The 17,246-nt window shown below is 37.0% G+C and overlaps 2 protein-coding genes and 1 long non-coding RNA gene across 9 annotated transcripts; 1 reads left to right on the forward strand and 2 right to left on the reverse strand.

Moving 5' to 3' along the window:
• Nucleotides 1-801: 801 nt before the first annotated feature.
• On the reverse strand, nucleotides 802-11,948 carry LOC109854643 (signal transducer and activator of transcription 5B). 6 transcript variants are annotated; one of them, XM_020427944.1, is made up of 11 exons: nucleotides 11,785-11,948; nucleotides 11,498-11,677; nucleotides 9,380-9,536; nucleotides 8,743-8,902; nucleotides 8,297-8,658; nucleotides 8,076-8,219; nucleotides 7,538-8,006; nucleotides 6,655-7,330; nucleotides 6,417-6,575; nucleotides 6,104-6,329; nucleotides 802-2,345 (listed from the first exon to the last, which is right to left on the reverse strand). In XM_020427944.1, exons 3-11 carry the CDS (start codon nucleotides 9,502-9,504, stop codon nucleotides 2,180-2,182), a joined length of 2,487 nt encoding a protein of 828 aa, XP_020283533.1. In that variant the 5' UTR covers nucleotides 9,505-9,536; nucleotides 11,498-11,677; nucleotides 11,785-11,948; the 3' UTR covers nucleotides 802-2,179. The 6 variants fall into 6 exon arrangements, with proteins under 6 accessions (XP_020283533.1, XP_020283531.1, XP_020283532.1 ...); XM_020427942.1 differs by having other exon boundaries at nucleotides 7,517-8,006; XM_020427943.1 differs by having other exon boundaries at nucleotides 8,743-8,917.
• LOC109854644 lies at nucleotides 11,775-12,305 on the forward strand. Its single transcript, XR_002250233.1, has 2 exons — nucleotides 11,775-11,861; nucleotides 11,947-12,305. It is a non-coding gene; the product is annotated as an uncharacterized LOC109854644 (long non-coding RNA).
• Nucleotides 12,306-13,440: 1,135 nt separating this feature from the next.
• LOC109854660 (major facilitator superfamily domain-containing protein 10) lies at nucleotides 13,441-15,823 on the reverse strand. 2 transcript variants are annotated; one of them, XM_020427987.1, is made up of 7 exons: nucleotides 15,135-15,823; nucleotides 14,761-15,023; nucleotides 14,381-14,672; nucleotides 14,079-14,299; nucleotides 13,904-13,994; nucleotides 13,630-13,767; nucleotides 13,441-13,544 (listed from the first exon to the last, which is right to left on the reverse strand). In XM_020427987.1, the coding sequence occupies exons 1-7, from the start codon at nucleotides 15,343-15,345 to the stop codon at nucleotides 13,450-13,452; spliced, it is 1,311 nt and encodes a 436-aa protein (XP_020283576.1). In that variant the 5' UTR covers nucleotides 15,346-15,823; the 3' UTR covers nucleotides 13,441-13,449. The 2 variants fall into 2 exon arrangements, with proteins under 2 accessions (XP_020283576.1, XP_020283577.1); XM_020427988.1 differs by having other exon boundaries at nucleotides 14,761-14,991; nucleotides 15,135-15,268.
• Nucleotides 15,824-17,246: the final 1,423 nt, after the last annotated feature.

Below are 17,246 nucleotides of genomic sequence, written 5' to 3' on the forward strand. Positions count from 1 at the left end.
TCTATTTATATGATATTTCTTTCTTTCGTTTTTCTACAAATCACTCAACTTCTTCAAAATAATTGCAATGCGATAATAATAATAATATATTAATGAATATATATATATTTTTCATTAATATACTATATATATTGTGAATATATATATATGTTCAGTAATATATTCATTAATATATTACGCGAATATACTTCTCTACGAATTATATATTCATATATTAATAAACGCACATGTGTATATAATATATCAATGTATATATGTAAAAAAAAGTTCACTAATGCGTGTGTGAACACATACACGACGATATATCAACGAATAAAAACCACCATGCTTATTAATATCATTAAGTAAAAACTGGAAAAAAAAACCATTACTACTTAGAAAAATTATGGCTCTTGTATGTTGCACCTACAAAAAGACTGTTGTTTCGCGTATAAATTCTTGAGAAACAAAAAAAAAAGAGTTAGAGACTAAAATCATTAAAAACTTATATAATAAGGCACTTATTCTATCGTGTTACATGTAATTGTACATATATATATGTTTATGGTGCGTGAGTACATACACCAGCACACACGCGCAATCACACTTTCTATGTCTCTCTCTCTCTCTCTTTGTCTTCGATATCGTTTCGAATTTATACCACGTGCCTTATTTTATATATTTATATGTGTGTGTGTGTATACATGTATATTAAACACACATTCATTGCCAATTCCCGTACAGCAATTTGCTCTCGTATCGAACTTAGCTGAGCACCATAATTGGACGATTTTTACTTTCCCTCTTTTAATTTCGCGTTCATTTTATTTGAGATCATGTTCTTATTCAACTCGAGTATATCACTCAACAAAACGCATCTATAACAAAACAGAAAAATAAAAAAACATCCTTTCCAAACAACTTCCAGAACGCGTTTTCCAAAGAAAAAAAAAATGAATCGACCGAGCTAAACAATCGTGTAGGAGATATGTGTGTGTGTGTGTGTATGTGTGTGAGATGATTGTCTATTTTTGTTACAATATTGTACTTTTCAAAACACTTCTCTGCCATTCCAAAATCTTTCTGCAGTGCATTTCTCTCGCAATTCGGATATGCTTAAAAGTTACATTTGTGAGTCACTAAGTTACAACAACACTTTATCTTCTTATAAAAAGTCCCCTGAAAATCATATAAATATCCATATACATAATAAAGATATACTTTGTGATAGATTTATTAAAAAAAGAAGAAACAAAAAATAGTTCATAAAAAACTGGGTTTAAAGTTTTTCGTTTCTAAAACTCTACATATTATTTAACAAAAATAATTACTATGTAATCTTTATATATATATCATGCTAAAAATATATATATGTATATATATATATATATAGATATTTATGTATACTCCTCGTAATAGTTTTAATTAAATCTTTAACTAACGTGCAACATGGGTATTACGTGTTTACGCGCAATTCTTTACACGTGTACTTTCTTAGTATCTCGTTAAAATATTCAACTATAAGCTTTTTTGTACCATATTTTGTGTGTATCTTACAAGACTTATGTGCTAAAATCGCGATAAATGTTACAAAAAAAAAAAAGAAAAAAAAAATTAGAAACGAGTGACAAAAAACTTAAAAAAGAAAAACAAGAATTCGATATTAATATTGCATTAATCCAACTATGGCAAAAAAGTAATATTTGGTTGCACACTAGACAGACAAAACTCCCCGTACGAGAGATTTTTATTCTCACATAAAAAAAAAAAAAACGCATAAAAAGCTCTTTCTCGCCCTCAATTTTTTTTTTTTCAAAAATCACAAATGTCGATCACAAGAAAGCACTTACAAATACGAATACGTTCTCGCAAAAGTCATTGCGCGCGAGTCACCAAACGCACGCGCGAAATTGTTATATATCAAGGTTTTTTTTTGGATTGCTCCTTTCCCCACGTAATGATTTCGCAATTACAATCAACACTTACACATACTGTCCTTTAGACAAGTGACGAATACAAGTGTGTCTTCTTACACATGTGTGTTGTAATACAACGTATATTACTTTTATCCCTCCCCCTCCTCTCGTATAATATATAATTTACATGTATTAGCACGTCCATGTTTGATATACATATTATATATATATATGAACGAAAAAAGAAAATCGAAAAAAGATGGTCATGCATCTATTTGGCATACCTATTGCATTTTGTTGTACGAGGTCATTAAGTCAAGGCTGAAATTGTCGAGGTTGAGGGTGATTGAGGAATCGTCGATCGAGGACAAATCATTGTTGGCCATCAGTACGTAGTCCACGTCCGAACTTGGTTGTCCGACAGCTGGCTGGCCAAGACCCGGCGTGTAGCTACCACAAATCAAAACACAACCCCAATCACTGGCAATGCTCGGCAAAATCAATTAACGCAAGCTCAGAACTTTCATACATTCTTCCTTCGCATTCTTTAATTTTGGTTTTGTTTTTTTTTTTTGTTTTTGTTTTTGTTTCTAATCCAAAAGAAAAGGGAATTGTCTTGCTTTCGTATATTTTTTTTTAGGTGACCGATTATTAGCCGGAATAGAGCCGGTACAACACGGCAGAGCCAAGAGTAGCTTCCGCAAGAGGAGGGTACGAATGACAACCACAAGAGCCCCATCCGAAATCAATTTCGTAGATCGGTCACTTGTCGTTTTTGTTTTTTCGTTTTTTTTTTGCGAGAAATTAGTTGCAAATTGGTGTTTCTCGTTTTACTTTTTTTTTGCCATCGATTTTCTTTTGCATCGCACGGATAATAAAAACAAAACGGCAATATGGAACGCGGACAAACGACGTTAATTGCCAGCTGTGAGTGATTGGAGCTGCGTTTCGCAGGGTGGTGTCGGACTTTTGATTGTGGTTGTACCGGCTTGCTCCAGGCTGCCCTTGCTTTGTTTTTTTTGTTTTTTTTCTTTTTGTTTTTTTTTTTTTTTTATTTTCTTTTTTCTTACAAACACACATCTTACGTACTAACATTTCTATTGTATATCGTTTGAAAAATGTCTCGCCACGCAAATGTTTACGCTCTTTGTTTGTTCGCACAACGATATTAAAAAACACGCAAATACTTGTTCAAACTAGAAAAGCTGTATCAAAGCCTAAAAAAATAAGCCGACGCGTTAGAAAAAGTAGTCGTACAAAATACTTGGCAGTCGAGAAATCGATTAGTTACGCGCTAATTTCTCATCGAGATGTATCTAGAAAAAAAAAGAAAAAAAAAACAAACAAAGGAAGAAACGTCGAGTTTTTTCTTCGTGTGGTCCACAAACGTACAAAAATCGTATCGATAACACAAGCAGCATTTTGTTTGCTAAGGCAAAGTATGCGATCGCGTACGTTTTTTTTTTTTTTTTTCTAAGTCGATACTCGCGGATTTCGAACGCTCTTTTTCCGAGCGTAACGCAACGCACGCGTTACATGTGTCCGCGCGAAAAGTTATACAAGCACAATACTAAAAAACTGAAGTAGCAAATTATTAAAGAGAGATCAAAAAGAGTTCGTGTAATACTAGCTAAAAATTAGCTTAGACGTACTATTAACAATAAAGCTACGAAGTGCACACGTGTTACAAGTGGAGCTCAGTAAAGGGTAAAAGAGACAAGAGACGCATCGGCGTCTTGACGCTTTTTTTTTAATTTGAGTCCGTTTTCTACGTGAAGAAACGAACACAATTATCTCATTTCCGAGCTCTGACATAAAAGGCACTTATAACATTACGCGATTTCCAGTCTCTCTTTTTTTTTTATTAAGACTGGAGTTTGCGCGAGCACTCTCTCTCCTTCTTTTTTCGCATCACCGATATGTTAATACTCAGTAAGTACAACGGCACGGTGTTCAGCAGAATCGAGCGCTTGATGGAAGCGCTTTGCGATTACTTTGCCCGTCGTTGGCACGTATTTTCCAGTCGCAATAGATCCAATCACAGACAACGAGCGCGGAGCGTTCGAATTCTGCTGAACGCGGCCAGTGTTCTCTATAACTGACCTTAGACAATAGCAGACAGACAGACAGAATTGCTACATAGTTGCTGAGGATAAAAATGAGGACTGACAATAAATACGTGTGTCGTGGATAAGATTATATATGCCGGAGAAACGTCCAAAAAAAATTGAAATAAAATAGAACTATGACAACTGATAATTGTCAGTCGAACAACATCGAGCTTTAATTAGATGATAAAGCGGTTTAATCTTGGTTTTGTTTTTCTGAAATTCTATACTTATGCCGATATCAACAGAACCGTCAAGGCGTATATCTATCAAGCTCTATCACACATTTAGATAATATTCTTTCGTATAAATTTTCCGCATTTCTTCAAAATGCGGAAAGATAACATTTAACAAATTCTTAAGGTCTACGTCAAAAATCATATACGAACAACATACATTGATGAGTAAGGTAAATGTCCCCACAATAATCAGATATTCATTAAATAAATAAATTTCTGGATGTGTAAATATTAAATCAATAATTCTCAATGTTTTAAGTATTTTTTTTTTATCATTTCGCTACGACCAAATTAGACGTGGATAAAATATAAAAGATATAATACAATATATAAAATTAAAAAAAAAAAAACTACAAAAGTTTTGATCCCTTTATTTTAAACTTCGGTGCACAAACAAAAAACTAATTCGAAAAGGATGATTTTTTATATTCAATAAACAACATATACACGTCTTTTGTGTTTTGGCTCTGTGATCTGTTCTGCTACTCCGTTTCGTCTTCTCACGAGCTCGTTCAATTAATATAGATAGATTTTGTTGTAATTATATAAGCGTCCGGCACTTGTCCGATCGTTGGAACATTCACCCTACGCATGGTTAAATTTTTTCTTCGTGATAAACAATGATTTAGGCATTGCATAAGACAACATTCGAATAATTCGATATTGTCTACGAGGTACATGCAATTATCATTTCTCTGTATAAAAAGTAATAATTAAATTAATTAATGGGTAATTTATCATCTACTACTTTTGGTACTCGTGTTTCTTTCTATCTGCTTAATTGTTAAAAACTAAAGTAATATAATATAAATACGTTTACTTAAAAAAAATACAATTTTTTTTATTATTAATATTATTAAACCTCGTCTTCGCAAAATTCTTTGTCAAAAGATGCGTATAAAAAAAATAGTTTTTTTTTGTTTTTAACAAAAAGTTGTAGAAATACTTTCGTTCTCTTCCGTTCCTCTCTTTTCACTCCTTTCACGCTATTTTTCTACAGAGATTATGTTACTCAGAGATTTTTTATCTACAAAAACGATAAAATACAAAAAATTGAAAAAAATCATAGGATTAATAAAAAAAAAACATACTTACTCAAGTATATTATGAAAAACATAAATTCGCTATAAACTTTAATTAGTAAAACGACTAAAGAAATTTGTTAACGAGCTAATTAGCTGGAACGCTTAAAGAGTATTTCAGAAAACGAAATCAAGTGATGCGATTTCTCTTTCTGAAACCAAAATAAATGTCCAAAATCACCAAACATGCTAATTTTGTTTTCTTTGTTCTTTTGTTTTGCAAAAATGTTTTTGAAAGACAGAGCCTTCACTCTGTTTCAGGAACTGCGCTCTGCAACAGTCTAACTGAATTAATTCCAAAAAAAATTAATGTATTATCGTGCAGCATGATTGTTAAAATTTTGTTCATCGCGCAATCGCGTTTTACCTGTTTCTATATTTATAATACGTTCGTTATGTACAGAATGTTTGCTAAATCAGAGATGCAGATGATATGCGAGAAATTGTTTCTCGAAAATAATATCAGTTTTTTTTTTCCTGATGCTTGTGCGGAATTCGTGAAAACGCAAATTTTGTCAACAAAAATTAAATGGCCAAATTGGTCACGATCTATTCCGCACAATTCTCAATTGTTTTCCGCATGATTAAGCAGACATCCTCTTTGCCTGTGTTTGAGATTCATTTCTTACATCAACGATCTAAGATAACAAAAAATTATACAAAGTATGTTACCAAATACAAGGGCATTTCTGGAGCACGGAATAGCTTGTCGTGCGATTTAATTAGTGAAGATATCGAGTCAGGATTGTCGATAGTTTAGATTATTTAAAGAGACTGACCTCGATGCCACGGACGGCGTGTCGCGCGTTGCCGAAGGATCCGGGCTGTGTGCTTGAAACATGGTTTGAGGCGTCGCGGGGTAGCTGCCGCCCGGTCCACCCTGGCCCAAGCCCACTATGGAGGAGTGCGACGGAGTTTGATTACCGATACCGGGAGCGCTCCATCCTGGCACGTGCGTCACCAATAGAGGTTTGACGTATCCGTTTGTCGACGTGTTTTGGTTATCTGGCGGAAAAATAAATTCAGATCACGATATTGGGTCAATCCAGTTGCGTTTACTTTGAATAAGTAAAGCTTCGCGCAAAATGATACCGTTGTACGGCGTGTAATATTTGGTAAAGGCCTGAGACTTCGATATATCTGGATACAAGTACACCAAGTGCTGCAGATCAGCCAGACGGTCGGCCAGACTGCGAATAGCGAAGTCCTTGCTTGTGAAGGGCAAGAGCATGAAGATTTGATCGGGTTGGTCTGCGATAAAGCGCAATTAATGCTTTTAATGTTGAACTCAGTTGTACTAGATACGTTTGCCTTGTTTTTTTTATTATACCTCCAACCCAGGCGATAGTGATGCCGCCGAGCTCCGAGTCGGAAAACCGCATCAAGAAAGTACCGGGCGCATTGTTCATCAGCATCTCTTCTGCTTGCTTCTTCCGTATAAATCCAAGGATGAACCCCTCGTTCCACGGACCCTTCAGGTGCTCTCTAGTTAATTTCATCACAGCATAGAACCATTCCCAGAAAGTGAAGTTTCTTTCGGGCAACGGTTCTTTGCAAAACTGAGCCCAGCTAAGCATCGTGTTCGAGTAATCGTGCGTAGGTGAGTTTCCGGTGTGGCGGAACGCTTTTTCGGCGAGAAACCGCAGATTATCTTCGGTCAAAGAGCGCCCGGTCGCGTAATGAAACTTCATGTTCAGCGCGTCGGCTACCTGACTCCAAGGCACCTTGTCCGGTACCGTGAACGGAGTCCTGCCCGGTTCGGCAAAGGCGTTGTCCCAGGTGACCGTGGCCCACGCGTGCGGTTCCTGATTACCGTGCACGATCACGACTACAGGTAAGCTCAATGTCCAGACAGCGAATACTAATTCACCGCCGCCGACGCTGAAGTTCGATTGGAAGAGCAGCGAAAATTTCTCGTCCATCACGGACTCCGTGCCTTTCTTCTCCGCCCGTTTGATCTTCTTCAACTGCATATTACGAAAACTCACTGCCAGTTGTTTCGTCGACTGTAATGATAAATTGTGAAACATGAAAGTATGAAACCGATTTCAAGTAAAACACATAAAAATTTCTATTTTTACATTTTTCTAGTTTATGAATCTGTCGCTTTATAAATAAATAATAAATAAATAAATGATAAACAAGTAAACAATAAATAAATAAATAAATAATAAATGAATAAAATCACTTTCTTTTTTTGCGTCGCGTTGTACCTGATGGTACTCCATAGTTCCGGTGTTGTTCAAAATCTCGCCGCTAGCCTGCTCTTTGGACAGACTCTCGTTCTTCAGCAAGCAGTTGGCCTGGTGTTCGCTGATTATACTGACTTTCACTTGCGGCGGGTTCATGTGCACGTTCAGTTTCCCGCCGACGAGAAGACGCACCGTGCTCGTGAAACGCGTGTTGGTCTTCATAACTTGCGGCGGTTGTTTTTCGATGATAAAAGTACTCGTAACTAACGAACTCAAGAGCGAGGTAATGTGATTATTCAAAGGCATAAAAGTCTCTCTCATCACTGGTCTGTCAACCGAAAATCGGATTCTCAAACGCTCTGCTTCCTTTATTTGAGATCGAGTGCTCCAGATGAGCTCTGCGAGCCATTCGCACCACTCTTGAATAGTATCCAAAAGATGAAGGGCGAAAGAAGCGCCGTTACCTGACAACTGCTGATCCCTTTTCCATCTAAGCGAAACATCCCGATTATTATCTGGTTCCGTGAGAATGGGATCAATTCTTTGAGCGCGATAGTACCTGATAAGTTCGTCATCGAGGATCCTTGATTGCAAAGTGTGCAGTCTGTCAATCGTATCTCGCAATTTCTCATACAGTTGCAGACACATTTGAACTATACTAGCTAGTTTACTTTGCAACACACTCTCCAATTGTTCTTTTTGTCTGCGGAAAAGATTAATCAAGTTAATATGCAAGATACAACAATATTCTACGATAAACAAACTCGTATCGTCCCGTACTTTCTGAACTTTTTTTCTTGTTCCATTGCCTGCGGATTCTGCGGATTCAACGTCGTGCTTATTTGTTGGAGCACCGCGTTCGTCTTCGTGCAATCGTGATAGTGAATGGTGAACGATTCCATTTCCTGATCGAGATTTCGCACCTCCGTCCCGTTCTCGTAAACCCTCGTTTTCAGAAATTCGATTGTATGATCTATTTCCGCGTTCACGTCGCCCAGCACAAAATTTAACTTGTTGTTACATATAAAAAGGTCGTTCATTATTTGAGAATTTTGAGTGGCCTGCGCAACGAATTTCATATCGTGCACCAAGCAGTGTCTGATTATCTTGAACAACGTCACCGGATTGTGACTGTACTTTTCCTGTAACACGACGACAACAATTATTTATTATTCAATTATTTCAATCTGATTAAAAACGCGAGACGGACGGCAAATGCAACTTACGCGAAATCTGTCAGCAGTCTCTTTCAGCTTCATTCTTGTTATAAACATGTCCTGATTGGTCATTAGTGATGACGCTTTTGCTTCCAACTCTTGCAAAAGACTCGTAAACAGATTATTTAGAATGGGCTCGTTTTGCGGATTTTCTATCTCCATGTCATTGCTAAAATATTGAGATCTACGTGACGTTGATAAATAAAATAAATATTAGTTAATTTGTGCCGAATAAAATAATACATATCACAATAATATATAATACATATACAATTGCGTTATATAATTATATTATAATTACATTATATTAGACACATAAATTTTTTTTAATATCATTTAGTACTTATTAGTTAACGTATAAATAAAATAAATTATATTAGTTAATTTGTGCCGAATAAACTAATACGTCACATTAATATAACTTATAATTGTATTATATAATTATACTATAATTATATTATCGTACACATAATTTTTTTAATAAAATACCATTTTTATTTCTATATTATTTTTTAGTTAACGTATTTGTGTTAGTAATTCAATATAACGTGTGTATTGGTTAATTTTTGAAAAATTTCTAATAACGCGTCGTTAATTAAAAACAAAACAAAAAAAAAAAAACAGACTTTGCACGTGCCGTACTTACATCCTTTCTTCCAGCCATTTTGCTAGGAAGTGTCTCACTTCGATCGGAAAATGTTCGCCGTACGCAGAACGCACTTCCTGAAGTACTTCGGGTGGCAAATGCTGCGCTCTCGCCCACAGCGCCATTTCTTCAAGTACTTGTAACACTCGATTTCAACCTGAAATCAACAAAAATCGTCCCGTCAGACAATTGGTCCGTTAATTCTATCTTAATCAAAATCGTTCCGTCAGACAATTGGTTCTTATATTCTATTCTTAAGAAAACACATCAACACGTGATACGTACAATATATCACACCAATTAAATTAGCTCGTGAGACGATGAAACAGGGTATCGGAGCAGCCAAAACACGGACGTACGCGTATGATTTATTGAATGTAAAAAAAAACTATGAACACTTTGATCTCTTCATTTGGATCTTCTTCAGTGTGTGCAAACAAAAACTGGATTAAAATACAAATTGTTTATAAATTTGTCATGTTAGAAGCGACACTTTTTTTACGAATGCTTTGTGCTAAATTTTTATTTTAGTTTTTATTTTTGTTTGCATACCGAAGAAGATCCAAATAAAACACATTTGTTTTTATATTTCATAAATCACACACGCGTACGTTTGTGAATTGTTTTTCGTTTGTTGCATCTGTCTCAATACTCTGTTTCAATGTATTATAATTGTGTAATATACATCAATTAACGTGGCGCATCGCGATACAGATTGACTCATTGATGTGTTTGCTCGATTATTTGATGCGGTCGAAAACCTTTGGGTCCATTTCCGCACAAGAGAAATTACTGATCTCCGTGCGATATCGCGTACCGCTTCTCAAAAACGGTTCTTGCTTAACATAAATAAATAAATTTAAAACAAATAGTTTCTTTAGACGAAATCGTGACCATCAGTTCACCGTTGTCTGTCGTGTCTAGCTAGTTTTAAATTTGATTTTCTCTTCTCAATATTTTATTCGGTTCTACTTTTTGAATACATTGACCGTTTGAATTTGTTTCATTGTCGTTCTGATGTGCAGTTTATTGTAATTTGTTATTCACAAATACATTGGGAGATAAAATCCGACCCCCAAGGACCGAGAAGGACGTCTCAAGTTATAAATCACCCAAAGAACCGGAAATTCCTGATGAAAATTTGTTTATTTTCTTTAACGAGAGATTGTTGCAGGTCCCAGGAATCCCAAGGATCCCAAGGATCCCAACAACAACAGCGAGAAAGACCTCCCAAGGAAATGTGAGATTTTTTCCAAATAATCTTTTACACTTTGACCCAAGATCTTTTTGGGACACATGATCAGATAATCCCGTGAATTTTTCACCAACATAACACGAGGCCGAACTGTGGCAAATTTCGCGTGAGAAAAGCTGGGTAACGAGCGGGTAACGATTCGAGGAATTTTTGCCAGCTTACGCGCTTACATTACATGTGTGAATCATGTGTCGCTGAGATAAAACGAGAAAACGTGCGTTGCCACTTTGCATACACGCGTTTATTGCGGCGAGAGAAGTTCGCTCTCGCTCTCTTCTCCTGAGTGAGTCAGTCAGACATTGCTCTGGATTGATAAACGAAAATGAAAACACAGAAAGATCGCAGAAACGCGCGCAATCTCTAAAGGACGAGACTCGGCGCGCCGAAAGCGAAAGCACGCGCGCTATCAATAGATTATACCTGCTGCGCGAAATACCTCGCCGCAGGTACCTGCGCCGCATTCGTCCGGTGCGCGACGACGGCTCTCCGAGGCGCGATTCGACGTGCGAAATCGCGAGAAAACGTTGTCGCGTTCGAGATAACAATTCGCGCATTGGTCGCGCGCCGGAAAAAAAATCGCCGTCACAGAAAAGCGCATCGCACTCTGCGTAACAGATAAGGGCGCGAGGAAAGAGAGAGAGAGAGAGAAAGCGACGTTGCGAGAGAGAGAGAAAGAGAAGAAGAAACAGAGAAAGAGAGAGGGAAAGAGAGAAACGACGACGACGACGACGACGACGAGAATGAGGAAAGAGAGAAACGGAGAAGGAAAAGACTCTCGAGAGAAGTGTTGCATGCGAGTTTTCGGTGTTTGACCACCAACAGTACGGGATTATTGTGCGATTTTTTTTTTTCACGGTGCTCACCTGCTGCTGCCGGGTTGTTTCGCAGAATCTCCTTCTCCGTTTTCAAGAAGATATTACGACGCAACAACGTCGTCGCTCCTCCTCCGCCGCCTCCTTCTCCTCCCGGTTGCCGTTTTTGCCGCCACTACTGGTCGTTTCTGTTTCACGAACGTCGCTCGTTCGTTGTTCTGTTCGTTGTATCTATAACGGGGGGATGACCTTCGGTAATGCTGACGCGCGGAACCGAGCCGCAGGCTATAAATTTTAAGTGGCCGCGCAAATAATCGCGCACACCGTGCTAATCGTACTTATCGCAGTTGTCGGCTCGCACCAGATCTCATCAATAAAATCGTCCGTCGGGGGAGTAAAACGTTTTCCTCCGTGTGTGAGTTCTCTCTCTCTCTCTCTCTCTCTCACTCCGTTCTCGTTGTCGGCCTATCTTCTTTTCTCTTCGTCTCGTTGTCGACTAGGTTTCCTACCTAGTGCCACAACTTCCGCTCCAATCCGCTTGGCTCGCCAGCTGAACGGAAGACCGACACGGGCGAACGCGCGACGACGGAATGAAATGAACGGCCCAGGGAGGAAAATTCTCGGAATCTACTACCGTAAATGGCGCCAGTGGGGGGCGGCGGAGGCGGTGGGAGACGGTCACGTGATCCGCAGGCATGCGTCGACGTTGTGGAATCGCGCCATCGTGATTTATCGATAATCCTCGCTGTCGACGCGCCACAACTGGTCTGTTTCTCTTGGCCTGCCGCTTCTCGTCTACGTCTTTCTCTTTCTCTCTTTCGTCTGTCGGGTGTGCGAATAAAGAGAAAAAAAAAAAAAACCAAATGAAATAAACGCTAATATGCGCCACGTGTGTCTGTGCGTGAGCGCACGCATATCACTTAACTATATTAAAACCCAACGTGGCAAATATATGTGTTTTATGTATATGTAAAATTTTAATATATTGAACGGAGCAATTGGGAGATGAAAAAACAGAGAGAATCATGTAATGTTTGTGGCTTTAAAAAAAACTTGAACTCATCGGCACGTTCTTTTTATCATTAAAATTGATAACTTGGCAGAAAAATATCGAGACGTCACTTATCGATACTAATTTAGCAAAAATACTTTTCCAAAGTAGTTTTGCAAAACTCGTCAAATATTTGTAATAATAAAACCAGGGAATTGTGTACCAAGCCTTGTTTTTTTTTTTTTTTTTTTAAGAAGTTTTATCTTATTTTTTCTATTTCTTCTCTTATAAAAAATCTTTGATGGCTGCAATATTATATGGAACACTGTAATATACTTCATATACATTCTAATAATAAAAACCTACGACATAAAGCCTCTAGTGAAATCCTGAAGAGGATCATTCCTGGTAGTCGTTCTGTTAAAAGAATTATGAAAATCAGCGCGTTTCCAACCTTTGAACTTTTGCAGAGAAAGTGGAAATTATAATGAAACAAACACGCATAAAAATTCTACAAAATCTGAGAAGCCGCGTCTATGTTCTTTGAATGTATTGTATTTTGACGTACACACACAAGAGGACATTTCGCACAACTACTTGTTTTTTTTATAAAATATAATTTATTTAAAAATACACTGGAAGAAGCAATTTCTAGACTTTACAATCATGTTAAGTGAAAAAATCTACGACCGCAAACTTCATAGAAAAAAAAATATAAATATATAAATTGTTCTCAATCATGTGGGAGTATTTTTGTTTTTCTCTAACACTACGTGTATATATTATATATAATTTTTCTTATATAAACGTATAAATATATAATACTCTTTCAAAACTCTTTCTCTGATAAAAATCAATTGTATAAAATACAATTCCGTATAAAATATTTTCCTCAAAGGCAACGTAAACATATAAAAATACTGTTTAAATGTTAAAAAGAGAAATTGATTAGATAAGATAAATCAAAGATTCTCGAAGATATGTGATATAACACACTTGGCAATATTAAATATTACAAAGCACGCATGCCGTGTAAAATGAGCGGCGGTAACGTGAGAAGCACAGCTCCGATCAGGTAAGTCAAAGAACTTCCGATGCACCAGAATGCTGAAACATTAGAAGAACCAGATTGATAAAAACAACATGTAATATTTGCTTTCACATTGTTCTTCACGTTCCTAACAGGACGTACCTAAGGATGCAATAACAGGTCCGCAAGCACGTGCCAATGCCCCGAGAGAACGAAATATTCCGGTTATCGCACCTTTTTGATATTCAGGTCCGATACGTGTCACCAGAGTCATCATGCAGGTAACAACCATAGCAGTAGCTGCAGGAAAATAGATATATAGCATAAACCTGCTGTACAATATGTCGTTGTGTTAATGACACCGTGTTTTTTGACAATAAAAAATTAAATTTGTCAATTTGTAAAAATAACAAACAAACAAACATCATGTGCTTACAAACTGCAAAAAGAAAAATTCCGGTACACAAGAGAAGTACGCTAGTGGCAACACCGATACATATAAACGCGGGAATTATCAACCACAAACCCTACAATAATTGAACCAATATTATTAAAATAAAGAAACATAGAAGACAAATATATCGAAAAATTTAGAAAACAAATGTTTTTACCAGCTCGCTAATGGCTTTTGTTTTATTTGGGGGAATGTGTCGCACCCAGCCACCCTGCAGAACTGCCATTGTCAGTCCGATTCCGAGAAACATCCATCCCTGTTGCATACTTGTAAACTTGAATGTGTGATGAGTTAAAAATGTCAGAGTAAATTCCAAACCACTGTAGATAAACAGGTATATAAAATACGCCCGGCCCAGTGTTTTCAAATCTTGTTGATCTAAAGACAAAGAGTTTTTTCACTGCCATTTTCAAGTTTTCTCATAATTGATACGTGCTACACATGTCAGAAATAAAATACCCTGGCGACTCAGGCCGGACACTCCATTAAATTGAAAAAGATCTACAGGATTAATGTACGAAATCGCGCCTGACAATCCCTTTACTAGCATTGTCGCTCTGTGTTTCGACGGTAGACTTTCCTTCAGATAGTAAGCAACAAAAATTAAGTCACTTAAAGAGAGAAACAGAGCAAACAGAGCTGGTAACACATACCACGTGCCTTCTCTGTTACCACTCGAAATCCATGCAAAAAATGCTCCTATCATTGGTCCCACCACAAAACCTATCGAGAAAGCTATTCCCACAAATGCCTGCGGGAAGAAATTCCACGATTCAATCGATTGAATCTCTCTTATTCATCCAAATTGATAAAAGCTTGTTATCTATTTTTTTTCTCACCATTCCCTTTCCTCTCGTTTGCGGAGAAGTAACGTCACTGATAATAGCCATTGACAGGCTAATATTTCCTTTGCTAATGCCGCCAACAAATCTTGCCAATACAAATATAGCGAAATTTGCAGAAAAAGCCCATAGAAGATACGAGAGCGAAATGCCAGTTAAACACAGAAGCATCAGAGGTTTTCGTCCATAAATGTCTGATAATGCTCCAATAATTGGCGAGCCTAGAAACTGCAGAAAGGAATACATAGAACCTAAGAAACCTACAAAAAATTGGACAAACTTGTTACCTCTTTATTAGTTTCAATATTTTGCAAAACATTTTACATATCTCTATAGAAATAAACTATGTATGTATGTAGACCTTTACAAACCTCCGTAAAGAACTGTGCTGACTTTATCTGGTGCATCAAAAAATATCTGTATGCTTTTTATATAGCTCAAAATAGTAGAGTACAGTCCGTGTCCATTTTCTATCTCTTTGTAATGATCCAACAAGGCAGGCAACAGCGGCAGTATCATTGTAAATGCCAGAAGATCCAGCAACAAAGAAGCAAATACCACCTTTACTGTATTATCCTTCATTTTAATATTTTTTATGTACAAAGTTTGCTTGTCAAACTTTCTATAGATAAAGCGGTATAAAAGTTTCAAAAATATTGTGCAACAATTTTTAATTCTCTTCCTCTTTATTCCATGTATTGTTCATTTCCGCACGAATAGCAACTTCCTCGACGATCGACGACAAACTGGGTGTGTATAGAGGATCTCGATTTTAAGTGACAGATAACAACTATAATTGCGCAAACAACGGAGTTTCCAGCGAATCTAATGAGTATTTATGTATGGAGGACTACATAATTAACGTTGAATAGTGCAATTCAATAAGATCCTCATGTATCTCGTGGACAGTATCGTCTCGGAGTCGCAGGACACCAAGAAGAAGGACCGCTTCTCGATCCTGTCATCGCGACACGAGATCGTCGAGATAGATTTGTGTCAAAAGTGAAACGCTTTAACCTATTATCCGACATTCTCTCGCGGCGTCACGTGTGTGTGTGTGTGATGTACAATTCAGGTCATAGATGTATAGTCTAGTATTAAGCCAATACCTGTGAATGATATTGAATGCGATATCACTCATCCACACCTGACTCTTATGTAATATTGCGAAACTTTAGTTATATTGTTGCGCAATCTTACATTGTCGCAAATTGTCATACATATGTAATATATATTATATATATTGCATAATACATCATCGATATAATATATAAACATTAATATATATTATATATTAGTATATACACATAAAATATATTATATACGTATTATATAATATATAATATATTACATATGTGTATCTTTTGCAAAAATGTGCTTCATTTTTTAATCACACCAGTAACAGTAATACTTATTACTGCAACCAGTAATACCTATTACTGCATCTGACAGTCCGCAGTCTGTGCAAAGTGAGACGGGAAAATGAGCACACCATAATGATTAATTTTACACTATAATGTACTTTAGTCTGAATAAAAATACATATATAAAAAACTAACATTTGTAGTTGTTATTTCTACCTTCTATCTATCCAAAATCCTGAAATTCTTTCAAAAATAAATGAAAATCAGAAAAACATAATCAGCAAAAAGATACCACAAAGTATTAAGTGGGCGAAATAATTTCAAAAAAGCCCCCCCCACTGACACGCCCAAGACACGCCCACTGACACGCCCACTGAAACTTTGTGCCACTTCTTCGCTAGTTATGTTCTCCTGATACAAATTTTCCAAAATTTCCGAGAAATCCGACAAATTCCTGGAAAAAGTATCAGGAGCACGAAAATTCTTTGTGCCACCTCCTCGCTGGTTATGTTCTCCTGATACAAATTTTTCAAAATTTCCGAGAAATCCGACAAATTCCTGGAAAAAGTATCAGGAGTACGAAAATTCTTTGTGCCACCTCCTCGCTGGTTATGTTCTCCTGATACAAATTTCCCGAAATTTGACGGATTTTTCGGAAATTTTGGAAAATTTGTATCAGGAGAACATAACCAGCGAAGAGGTGGCACAAAAAATTTTTGTGCTCCTGATACTTTTTCCTGGAATTTGCCAAATTTCTCGGAAATTTTGGAAAATTTGTATCAGGAGAACATAACCAGCGAAGAGGTGGCACAAAAAATTTTTGTGCTCCTGATACTTTTTCCTGGAATTTGTCAAATTTCTCGGAAATTTTGGAAAATTTGTATCAGGAGAACATAACTAGCAAAGAAGTGGCACAAACTTTCAGTGGGCGTGTCAGTGGGCGTGGCTTGGGCGTGACAGTGGGCGAAGCTTTCTTGGAAGTATTTCGCCTGCTAGTGTAAAATATTACAGTGTGCTCATTTTCCCGTCTCACTTTACACAGACTGCGGACTGTCAGGTGCAGTAATAAATATTACTGTAACTGGTGTGATTAAAAAATGTAGCACACTTTTAAAAAGA

Source organism: Pseudomyrmex gracilis, unplaced genomic scaffold, assembly GCF_002006095.1.
Source record: "Pseudomyrmex gracilis isolate BER0280 unplaced genomic scaffold, ASM200609v1 scaffold_71, whole genome shotgun sequence".
NCBI lineage: Eukaryota > Metazoa > Arthropoda > Insecta > Hymenoptera > Formicidae > Pseudomyrmex > Pseudomyrmex gracilis.

Excerpts from the sequence above, each read along its gene's own strand:
- LOC109854660 (XM_020427987.1), bottom strand. The coding sequence starts at position 15,345 with ATGAAGGATAATACAGTAAAGGTGGTATTTGCTTCTTTGTTGCTGGAT. Across the intron at positions 13,995-14,078 it reads CAAAAGCCATTAGCGAGCTG|GGTTTGTGGTTGATAATTCC; the intron begins GTAAAAACATTT and ends CAATTATTGTAG. Across the intron at positions 13,768-13,903 it reads AATTTTTCTTTTTGCAGTTT|CTACTGCTATGGTTGTTACC; the intron begins GTAAGCACATGA and ends ATTTTCCTGCAG.
- LOC109854643 (XM_020427940.1), bottom strand. The coding sequence starts at position 9,504 with ATGGCGCTGTGGGCGAGAGCGCAGCATTTGCCACCCGAAGTACTTCAG. Across the intron at positions 8,007-8,075 it reads CTCGATGACGAACTTATCAG|ATGGAAAAGGGATCAGCAGT; the intron begins GTACTATCGCGC and ends TGTTTCGCTTAG. Across the intron at positions 7,331-7,516 it reads TACAACGCGACGCAAAAAAA|TCGACGAAACAACTGGCAGT; the intron begins GAAAGTGATTTT and ends TTATCATTACAG.